General features: G+C 38.5%; 1 protein-coding gene across 1 annotated transcript in view; it reads right to left on the bottom strand.

The window, feature by feature from the left end:
* LOC132789783 (uncharacterized) overlaps nucleotides 1-12,363 on the bottom strand; it is a 29,802-nt gene that overhangs the window by 5,603 nt on the left and 11,836 nt on the right. The window contains 2 exon segments of the mRNA XM_060798043.1: nucleotides 130-202; nucleotides 6,007-6,164. Of these exon segments, the coding sequence (XP_060654026.1) occupies nucleotides 130-202; nucleotides 6,007-6,164 (231 nt within the window).

Genomic DNA, 12,363 nt, shown 5'->3' with positions numbered 1-12,363 from the left:
TTGTACTTGGCTGCCATCAATTCTGTTTATTGTTATCAATATGTAAACAAATTTAGGCAGGCCCACTTTTCGAATCGCTTTGTGTGTACGACACACTTTAATGAGCTATAAACTTTATTTCACGCTTACCTGACCGATGACGCGTTTCAGTTCGTCCGTCTTCTGATCTCGCATGGGATTGTCAAAGCCGCACAGACCAATGCTACAAGAAGAAGAAGAAGGTGAAACCATTATAATCGCATAATTATTATGATTGCGAACAGCACTTTATTAATTGCAAATCAATCAGCTGCCGCGTTGAACAGAAATAACAAATAATAAATAAGACTTGTTTGTTGTCACAGTCAACTCCATTCACTTTCAATGGAGTGGGGTGACTCGAACTTCCAATAAATTCGAGCGTTTCTATGAGTCATCAGGCTGGATCAGCATTTTGTTACAATAAACGTTTGACAAAACATTTGGCCAAACACGCGGTGCATAAAGCAACACCACCCCAGACAGTTGCTGGCGCAGCCGCAGCAAAAAGTGTGGCAACAATAGCAACAACAACAAGAGCAACCGAAATGTGCATTCGCCTGCCACAAATTCGCATTGACAGTGATTTATGTGGTTGGTGCAAAGTGTGGCAGCTGCAGCCAAAAAATATATAATAAACATTTCATATTTTTCCATCGACTTGCTTAATTGCCGAACAAGACATTGGGGGCTGACTCACTTTTTTTTCCTTTTTTGGCCATGCTACAAGCATTTGCCAGATTTGTTTCCCAAAGCAATACAAGAACTGTCAAGTCAAGTTGTTTTGTTTTTTCAACTCTCTATACATAGGAAACAAAAATTTTGCTGTAGATGCCAAGGAAGAGTTGTGGCTTGGCTCAGCTCAGTTGGGTTGAGATTTTTGTGCTTAAGGTCGCCTAAAATGTCGGGCTAAAATGCTAACAAGAAGCTGCAGAGGAAGCCGCAAACGGCAAACCGCCAGCAGCAGCAGCAACAAACAATGAAACGAAGCTAATTGTAATTGTCGTTCGTAAAAAGGCCACCGCATGACTGAGGTTGCCACAAACGTTGTTTGCTGCTGCTCGTCGACGTCGACGTTGATGGTTGTTGTTGTTGTTGTTGTTGTTGTTATCTGCACTGCTCCTGTCTCTGCTGCCAAGCTCACTTGACGCCGCTCTGTCACTATTATGTTTTATGTTAATTTGTATAATGAAGCGCTGCCACTGCCAGTGCCTGCCACACAGCCCAAGCAAAAGCAGAAGCCACCAGTAGAACGAACGGCAACAATTGCCGTTGGCATTTGGCCATGTGCCTTAGTTCTGCGTCTAACATCGCTGCTGCTTGGCGTTGATTTATTGGCTAAACGCTTGTAAAAACCGTTGAAATGTGTGTCAAAGTTTTCCATGAAATGAAATCGACATGGACTGCTGCTACTGGCTGTTTTCTGCCGAGCTGCTCTCGTACTCAGTATGTGGCTTTCAAGGTTGCCCTCTACATGAAGCGGATTTGCAGTTCTTTTGTTTCTAAATGCTTCGCTTAATGCAGGCTATCAAAATGCGTTATTAAAATTGAACGTTACAACAACAACAACAGCAGTAAAGATGAACCGGTATTATCGCTCTTGCAGTCCCCAATCAAGCAGCCAGTTAGCCAACGAAGCCAGGCAATCCCACTGCCAATCACATATTCAGTTACCAATTCATGGCCTGGCACAAAGTTGCATTCACTTCGATGTGGCTAGCATACGTTGTATGTTGCTTTGCTGCTACTTATATACATATCGGTTGCAAGGTCGTCCAGTAAAATAAAAAAAAATGCATAAAACAACATAAAAAAAAACAAAACTGGACCTGACACGCCTAAATGAGCTAAAAATGCGAAAGGCAAAAAGGCACTGCACCGTCAGAGTTGCAGTTTTGCGGCTGCGGCTTTGGCTGGCGATGTCGATGCCAATGAAAGCGAGAGTCCAACTTGTAGCGGGTTTTTAAGCGTCATTTGGAGTTCAAGTTAAACGTGTGCAGTGGGTCAAACCTTGCAATAGGGGGGAGCTGATATTGCTTGCTTGCTTACTTGCTGCTTCTTCAAGGAAGCGGCAGAAAAAATGCAGTTAACGGCGACTGGTTTGCGAGAAGTCCAAAACAGGCACCAGCAACGCTTTGACCCGCGGCTAGTTTCAGAAAAACAAAAAAACAACAATTCAAAACTGACGAAAACAACAGAAACAACCGGTTGAGCTAAAAATAATGTAAAACATATTCAGAGACAAAGTCCGGCGCGTAAATCAACCGAAGTAAAAGTTTCATAACGAAAGACTTAGGCAACGAACTTGCGGTCAGAGGTAGCTACGTTTATAAACGTATAAATTTAAGTTCAGCTCGTTGAGCATGCACTCAGCGGTCTTAGAACTCTAGTTAACATTATTCTATGCTCCAATTAGATAAATTAATTGCAGACAACTTCTGGTCGCACCTTAAAACTCTGCCAAGGCCAAACTCTGTCTTTGTTCTTGGCTTGCAAAAAAAGGAAAAAACAAAAATAACTGCATAGAAAAAAGTGGCACGTGTGGCACGCTAAACAGCAGCCAGGCAGCAAATGGCTTGTTTCGCAATCAGTCTGCCAGTCCCCCCAGTTCCCAATCGAAAACTGTCTTTTGTGTGCTGTAAATTAAAGCATGGCCTTGGCTAGCCGTGGGTCGCGCCTTTTTTTGTGCCTCACTTTTTATCCGCACGAAATGAAATGTTGCAATCAAATGGTTTGTCAGTGCTCTGTTTATATCACGCTGCGCCTGCGATATCGCCGCCGGCTATTATGATTTGATTTCAACTGTTGCCAGCGACATGCAAATTTGATTGGCAACGCCCACGCAAAAGCAACAGCAACAACAACAACCACAACAACTCAGGATAGTGGCACAAACTGTCATAAGCAACAAAATTTATATTGGCGCCATTTCAATTGTTGCCCAAGATAATGGCAGACATGTAAGTGGTCTGGCCATGAGTGTTTAAGGGTTTGCCATTAATTAAATGCGCTTGTTGTGCTGCAGTTGCTGGCGTTGCTGATGCTGTTGCTGTTGCAGTTGTAAGTGTTGCTGCCGTGTGGTCCTTTGCATCTGCTGCGTGTCACTTAACGCGACGCCAACACACAACAGTCTAATTAATTAATTTACATGCAACATCTATAGCTATAGCTTCAAGCTAGATAAATTGCCAAACCGCAGCATGCAACCGCGCTGCACTTTTCAATTAACACACCCCGAACTAGAGTTACCCTTAATTTAATGCGCATATTACAGCAAAATAAGTGTGCATACAAAAAGAAAAAACAATTTAAGAGCTGAGCATAAAATCAACACGTTCGTTGAAACGAGTTTGCAAACGTGCAACTGAAAAGTGAGTGGAGCACTAAAAGTATTTATATTATTATGGTAATTGGTCTGCATAAGAAGTTGGCAAACATTAAGTGAAATTCTAACCAAAGCTAACGTGTCAAACTGGTTGCAAAAACGCAATTAAATTGAACTTTCTCTAAATTTAATATTTATATTTCTGAATTTTAAACTACTGCGATGAAGAATGAATTTTATAAAAGTGAAATACCATTTGGAAATTTTTAAATGAATTCAATATTTTATGTATTTCAATGCGCAGAGAAATAATCAACGCAAAGAAGAATAATTCTAAACAAAACTAACGTGTCAAACTGGTTGCAAAACGCAATTAAATTGAACTTTCTCTAAATTTGTATTTATATTATTGAATTTTAATCAACTGCAAAAAAATATGAAATCTTAAAAAGTTAATTACTATACTCAATATGCTGTCAAAAAAGTCGTATTTGCATTTCACATTTCAAATCAAGTACAGTGAAATATCTTAAATGATTTCAATACACTGTCAAAGCCAACTAGAAGTTCGCCATACTCTGACTGCTGTCATTGCGCTGTCGATTCATTTGCATTTTGCCAGATTTCCAGCTAAAAACGTTGCGTGTGGAATAAAATGGTCTATGCATATGATAACCGCATCCCATACCAAAGTCAAATGCAGCAATGGCTATTTTTAATTTGAAGATGGCAAAGGGAAATATAAGTTAACGAGGACTGACGGAAGCCGCAGCAGCATCAGCAGCAATTGTGGCTAATTACAAAAACAAGCAGAATTGTTACACCTAAGAAACAAAGAAGGATGTTGAGGAGGAGGGAGGAAGGGGAACGACAACAAGAGGCCACACACGCGAGGCAATTGGATTTTGTTTGATGTCAGCGGCATGCCAATTGATTAACTTGACACTTTCAACTCGGAAAATCAGTTTTGTCCGCGGCCGCGGGACAAAATGCATATTTAACCTCGCAATTGACATAAACAGGTAGCCACATTGACAACCAAACAACGTTTCGTTGTTAGCCGAAAGCAGGAAGAGAGGAGCTGAAGTTAGACCAGGAGTTGAAAACGTAGTCGAACTGCAATTTGCATTGGTAATCTGCGATGACCTCGTCACGAATGAATCGAATGACTTTCGTTATTATTTTCAATTTCATTTGATTCGCTTTTTTCTTGAATTTTTTTTTTTGTTTATCGCCTATAACAATATCGAACATAAGCAGCATCCATTGAAGCTAGTTGTTCAGTTTTTTCTCCGTTGACATTTTACTGGCAGCATCTTCATTTTGCAAAGGCAACAAACGATGCCGCCATCGTCGTCGTCGTCGAATAACAATGCAAGCGTTGCCCTTTTTGGGCATCAACTGCTGCTGCTGCTGATGTTAACCAGATTACGAATTGAGCTTTAACGTTCGAATCGATGATGATGGTTGGTGGTGGTGGTGTGCGTTTTAATCAGCACATTTATGGACTAATACATAATACATTATGCATTCGATCTGGTCATTGTAGTGGTCATCATCGTACTCCTAAGTACAAAAGAGACTCTCCTCTCCTCTTCTCTTCTCTCCACTCATCTCATATTATGCACAGACTTCTTGACATTTAGCTTCGAGTACGGCCCCAAAACACTCGACACCAAGCCAAGTGGCTGCTGCTGCTGCTGGCTGCTATACGAGTAATGTGTGGGCTGCTTTCAGGCGGTTCAAAAAAGCGAAATTGCCACAGCAATTGAGCCAAAAGCGTTTGGCATTTGCAATTTCTGGCACGCAACTGCGAAATCATTTTGAGACGGAATATGTTAATTAGCCATAAACTGCAGTGCGCTGGCCCCAAAAACTGCAACCACAACCGCAACCACAATCAAAGCCAAGCTTAGCATAGTTATCTTCGTTGGTAGAGGAGACCGCCAAATAAAAAAAAAAAAAAAACAACCGAAAAACTAGAATTCTTGGAAAACAACTTAAATTGGCCCGCAACGGAAATCGCTCATTTTATAGAAATACGCGCAATTATTAAAACATTTTCACTTGTTGTTGCTGTTGCTCGTATTGCTATTTTTTGGGCATTTTTCTCATGATACAAATTGCCGCAGTGAGGTCACAATGTCGTAATTTGCATTCGCATACGGTGCCGAAGGTTCTTTTTTCCTATTACGTACCGCTGCTTGGCATTACAAGTTCAGCTTGGCAATTAAATCGTAATACCAAAAGCCATCAATTTGATGGGCGTTGGACCAAGGCATCTCTGACAGAGAGTCAGAGTCTGCCAACGTTCATTCATTCATTCATCGGCCATTTGGGAGCACATCAGGTGTAATTTAGTAATTTATTATTACAATACGACAAGAGCAAAAACAAAAACAGAAAAAACGCTCCATTCGCATCTCCTGTTGCTGATTTTTTTGTTGTTTTTCGTTGCCAGTGGGTCAAGGGCATTCACGGCAAACCGATTTGCGCAAAAGTTCAAAGGCATCATTTACGCGTTTTTTTCTTTCTATAAATATTTAGCCTCTTGTACATTTGTATATTTGTTTTGAATACTTTGTTTATTTATTTTGCTCAATGCAGGCAGCAATTATAAACAAACAAGGCTTAATTATTTGCATATGCTGCTGGGTACTTACCGCATGCCATCGAAGCCATCATCAGAGCCATTGATGGTCAGCACCGGAGCACGTGCGTACGCTTTGGCCACACGGCGATTGCGTTCGAACACAATTACTTTGGCCCAGATCTCGTCGTCGATTTGCGTCCATTTGTCCAGCACTTCCTGTATGTGTTCCTGCAAAAAAAGGCAGAGACAGACAGAGAGAGAGAGAAAGAGTGAGAAAATGGCGTGAAAATGGCAACAACTTTACTTTGGCAATACACAAAAGACTTAAGCGAGCAACTTGCTGCTGCCGCTGCCAAACAAAAGAAACCAAAAAAACTTCCAACTCCAACTTCAACTGCAAATGCAACTAATGCCAGCAATTTTCACTTTCCATCAAAGTCTCTATATATGTCTGTGATTGTATCTAATGGTTACTAGCTACATGTACGTCTGTGTGTGTGTGTCTCTTCTCTATATGTGTGTGTATGTACTTTTTGCCAGCCAAAGTGAACGGCCTTGTTGGGCGCTTGCGTTAGTGCTTTTATTTTTCTTGTTGTTTTTCACTCACTTTACTTTTACTATTTATATATTTTTTTTCTCTTCTTTTGTGTTTTGTGTTGCTGCTGGCTGCCATTACAAGTTGTTGTTGTTGTTGCTGCTGCCGCTGCTGCTGATGTAGTTGTCGTTTTTGTTGTTGTTAAATAAAAGTTAAAATCAAATCAGAGCAAATGCTGGCACGAAGCGCGATAGCGAATCGTGTTGCAGTAAGACATATAAAATTATAGACAACGGCGTTTACTGCTTTTATTGTTGCTATTTTATATCTCTACTTGTTTATGTGCGCCTGTCTGTGTGTGTTTTGTGTGTGTGCACAGATATTTAAAGTGCTGCAAGGCTTTCGATTGCACTAAGAAATGAAAATGCAACTTGCGCTTGCGTCATGCTTAAGTGCACGGCGCATATTTTTATATTTTGATATAGTTTTCTATCAAATGGGTAACTCGACAAGTATTCAACATTTAAAGTATAAATAAGAAAAGTTAAATATAAAAATAATTTATAATTTATTTATAAAATGGGTATCTCAAAATGTACTAAAATAAACAGTCAGTAAATAAACAAATAAGAAAGCTACTGTCGAGTGTGCTGTCTCTACCCTTTTAAAATAAAAACAAAACAGTGCGCCATTCATTTTAAAATCTACCTAGTTAATATACTACAAAAATACTAAAAATATACTATTTTATACTTGGTATATTAGAATTACCGAAATATATAAGATTGCCAGTCAAAGCAACTGGTACCCGTAATAAGTAAATGTTTCTTTCCACACAATAGTATTGCTTAAATAGCTTCTACAATTTTTATCTTTTGTAACAATTACTTATCAATTGTGATTTTATTCAAGGACAAACCGCACATGTAACTGGTTCATATAAAAATCTGCATATTTGGCAGGTAACCTCTAACTGATGGCACGAATGTGTGTATAGAACGGGTTCTTGACTTTTATTTGAATTTGTTTTGTGTATTCGTATCGTACTTGTTGTACTGCTCTCTCGTATTATCAAGGCTTTATATGCCACACAGCTGGCAATTTAATGGCGCCATATTATCATATGTTCGTTCAGTTCAGAGAGAACGTTAAGGCACACAACAACACAAAAAAAAAAAAGAGTTCAATTAACTTGAACAAAGAACAGGGTCGTAAGCAAAGCCATTAGCCCAGTAACCAACATGCCCACAGTTGTTATTTATTTGAGTTCGTAGTTGTTTGTAGTATTTTTTTTGGGCAAAGTTCAGCGTACAAATTGAAGCGCTGCCTTTATAATAATGAAAAAAATATGGAAAACCAGGTAAGCAAATATATATCTAACGTCTCTCTTTTGGTTTAGTTCTACATACAGTGGGCCACAGACAGCAAATCGAGTGGTAAACTTGTCTGGCTGCGAGTGAGGCTGAGGCAGAGGCTGAGACTGAAGCTGCTGCCACTTCATGAACAGGCCCGAACATTAAAAATGCAAATAAATCATGTAGTAAAACTTGTTAACCTTTTCGTATGCTTTTTGGCTTTATTTTTTATAAATACATACATATGTATAAGGTTCGCTTGTCTGTGTGTTTGTGTGTGTGTGCGGTGCGCACTTTAGCTTTAATTTTAGCTGCTGGTTGTGCGAGTATTCAGCACTTTTGATTTCACTTCAAAGTCTTTCAGAATTCTTGGCTTGGCTTTGGCTTGGCTCTAGCCGTCTGTCTGGTCTGGGCAGATTCACTTTTGTTGTACAGGTTTTCATTTTTTATTTATATTTTTTCAGCTTTTTTTGGCTGTCGTGAAAGAAGAATCTTGTAGGCTCAAGTGTTGTCGTATGGCCAAACAAGTTACAAGTTAACTGATGTTGTAGTTTATACTATTTCTAGGCCGTCATCTTCTGCTTCAGTCCAAAAACAAAACAAAAAAAAACGTTTTATGACTCGAGCTCAAAATGTCGAAGTTCATCATGGCAAGCTAATGCGGTTAGTTAGTTACTTAGTTTCTTCACTGACTGCATTTCTCTGTGTGTGTTGGTGTGTTGCTGCTTTTAATTAGCTTAGTTTAGTCTGGGGCTTGGGCACGCTGCGAACCAATGGCGCGTGTGCTTGCTACGTATACGTAATATTTTATTTGTGCATGAAAATTAGCACAGCTTTGAAAATACATTTCATAAGCGTTGTTGGGTTGTGTGTTAACCGAAATGCCAATCGATTCTTGAAAAGCAACTGAACTGGTTTTTTAAGCACACATTTATTATGCAAATTATTACCGAATATCTACAGCATGAAATTAAGCAAAAAATACTGTATATTGTATACCTAATTTTTTTTTTGAGACTCTGACGTAAATCGATTATCGAGCGAAATAGTAAGAATGCTGCCAAAGGTGTCCGAACTACCATATATAGAGACCGTAAGCAAAACAAAAAAATAAATAATGAAACCTGACAACAGAGTCATAAAACAAACAATGATGATAATGATTATATACACAGTCATAATCGAAGTCGAAAGTATTCAATGTTTTTTTTTTTCTTTTTGTTGACTTGCTAACTTTTCAAGTTTGCAATTCTTCTAAATTTCTATAAATAATTTTAAATACCCTTTCAAAATGCAATTTGCAAAAGTTGAACAAAACCACAAAATGGCATAGCAACAGTAGCTGTCATTTTTGGGTTTTTCCCCGTAATTTGAGACTGTGTCAGACGTGTATGAAATAATATTATTGTGTTCTGTCACGCCCCGTATGTTGCAAGCTTCAAGTTATTTCTGTTTTTCTGCGAAGCGCACAAATGTCATTAAAGGTGTAATTAAAGAAGCTGTCTGCCACAGCGCCATTAATGGGTTCAATAAGTTCTATAATTGACACCGAACAAAAGCAACAGCAAAAGCAACAGAAACAATAATAACAGCAGTCAAAAAAGAAGCGACACAAGTAGCAGAAAACACGTGCACAAGTGCAAACACCACGGAAGTTTGGCTCAGGTCGTTGTTTCAGGCACTCTTGAGAATCTTTTTTTGGTTTTTGTTCGATTTGTTCGTTGTTGTTACTTTTGTTGTTGTGTATTAAGTTTGCACTTTTTGTGTAAAATGCTGTTGAACTTTTGTAGTCACGATTTTGGCACAGCAGCGAGGCGAACGAAGCCGTCGCTGAGGATGGCAACAGATGCACCTAGCGCTCTGAGTTGACATTTAATAAAATGAATTTGCCGGTGATCAAGCGCGCCAGTACAAGCACAAGCACAAGCGGCAGGCTTTGTTGTTATAGATATAATCATTATTTCAAATTATTATGGACTTGATAAATTTGTTTTGTGACAGGTTGCAGCAGCAGCAGCAGAAAAGAAATTGCAATGTTGAATCTGCTCGCTGATGGCAAAAAAAGTTCATTGATATGTTTATTTTCAATTGATTGCCCGCCGCGGGCTCAAAACTTCAAATGTCTGAAATGTTTGACCCCATTTCCCCGAAAGAAATATCTTCCCCCAATCGATGATGGCAAAATAAATATTGTTTTTGCCAAGTCAAGTTTTTTGGCATTTTTCTGTTTTTGAAATCCACACACATAAATTTATGCTAATTTCATGCATAGTTTTGTCTCGGCAGGTTAGGAGCTGACATACCATATAATAATAGCTGGCGGTATCTTCCGTCAGCGCCACCAAATGCAAATCAATCAATAAGTTTTCACTCGAGCAGGAAATTCAATCCAGGCAGCGGTTTTATAAGAAAATCTGTCAGTCTTGTTTGTTAGTAAGAAAGACTCTTTTATAAGGTTTTCAAAATGTGTCGGCGAATTTTTCAACTTCGCGTTTAATAGTTAAATTACGCGCCAAGTGACATGTGTGTAAGCGCATATGTGTGTGTATGTGTGCGGTTTTTCCTGCTTGCGCCAACGCGTTTTCATGGCGACCAATCCTGTTGTACAACTCTGGGGAACGTGTGCCAGCGAAAAAACGAAACCGAAACCAGGTGAACGAGTGGCCAAACATGCGCATGGAAGTGGAAGTGGAAAAACAGCATAAACAACAACAGTAACAACAACAGCAAGCAGGCGAGGCGAGGCGAAGCGAAGCGAAAACTTGTCAGCTTTGCCGAAAAGTACGTAAAAACTTTCATTTTCATGCTACTTTCGTATGTTTGGAAAAGTGGTTAGAAGAAGCAGCTGCAGCTGCAATCGTGTGCAGTCTCTGTCTCTGCCTCACTCTCAGCTGAACGTTCTGCCCGAAACGAGTTCGTTGCCTGAGTCTTTTGTTCCGATGTTGTCGTTGCATGTGTTCAATTGCAAGTGACGTCTTTTGTGTTTTGTGCTCGCCTTGTTGTTGGCATTGTTCCCAGCTAATAAATTTGTAAGCAATATTGAAAATAGTACAGACCCAATAACAGCAACGACAACAACAACATAGATTGCTCAATAAATGCCTGGCAGCCAAAAGAAAAAACACAAAAAAACGTTAGTCAGAGCAATTCAAAGGGCCCCCAAAAGCTGAGCAACGACAATAGGAAAATAGTGCCATAATTTGTTTCTATGCTCAGTTTTTGTCTGTTGTTTGTGGTTTATAGTACTTCATGGGAAAAATTAGACGCCTTTGTAATGCTAAATGGAATTATATAGACGCTCACGCCAATTGCACAACGGTTGCGGCGTTTGAAAACCCAAAACGCAAAACGCGTGGGCGGTCACATTTTCCAAGCCAAAAAAGGTTTGTCGTTCACTCGCATGCAAAGAAAAGTGTCGCCAAACTTTTCACTTTTTTTGCGACACACTCTTTTTTTTTGGGTGAGGCTGCTGCTTGTTAACCGTATTCACAATTTATGCAAATCTATTTGATCAGACTCTGGGGCGGCTCAGTTTTCGGTTTTTGATTGGTTTTAGCTGTTCACTGGCTGCAGTTAACCTAGTTAAATAATGCTCATAATATTTATTTATGACAACAATGGTAGTTTGTCTGAGTGTATGCGAGAGTGTGTGGGCAGCAACGGAATTTGCCAAAAAAATATAAAGCTGAATAGCTACTGACAACTGCTACGTTTACACGGTGCTTGAGTTTGTGAATAATTTATGAGTTCATTATTATGAGGCTAAATTAAAAAAAAAAAAGGAAAATTTCAAAATAAAATAAAAATGCTGTTTGCTATAGCATAGCATCGTTAAATAGAAAATCGTTAATTAAAATAGCTGATTTAAATTGATATTATATAAATCGTTAAATAGATTTATGGAGTTAATAAATAATGAAAAATAATGTTCAAACTGACAGCATAGGAGAAATTTAATTCAATGCAAAAGCATTACAAAAATTGATGGATTTATTTTTTGATAGAAACTCTTTTTATTTGGAATGGCATATTAAACATATGTAATACCGGTTTTACAGTTAATATATTATTCGTTAAACAGATTTATTAAGTTAATAAATACAGAAAAATATTAATCAAACTACAATATAAGCATAACAAAAATCGAAATCAGTTCAAATGCATTACAAGAATTGGTTAATATTTCGATAAAAATTCGGTTATAAGAGTTTTGCAGTTAATACAGAAATTTTTAAATTTATAGAAATAATAAATAATGAAGAATATTAAACAAACTGTAAGCATACCCGAATTCGTTAAATATATTTATGGAGACAATAAATACTGAAAATTAGGTTCAAAGCGAAATTGGAGTCAATTTAATAGCTTTTCAGAAATCGATTGATTTATTGCAGTAAATCTGGACGTCAATAACTACTTTTGTCGTATGATGTACTATATCATGATTTGGAATGCATGATCGTGAATAAAATGTGATGCGAGCTATGAAAACAATATTAACGTTGCTTTTGTTGTCTGCGAGTATTTTGTTGCCTAA

Source organism: Drosophila nasuta, chromosome 3 (assembly GCF_023558535.2).
Source record: "Drosophila nasuta strain 15112-1781.00 chromosome 3, ASM2355853v1, whole genome shotgun sequence".
Lineage (NCBI taxonomy): Eukaryota > Metazoa > Arthropoda > Insecta > Diptera > Drosophilidae > Drosophila > Drosophila nasuta.
This window is presented reverse-complemented; position numbering and strand designations above follow the sequence as displayed.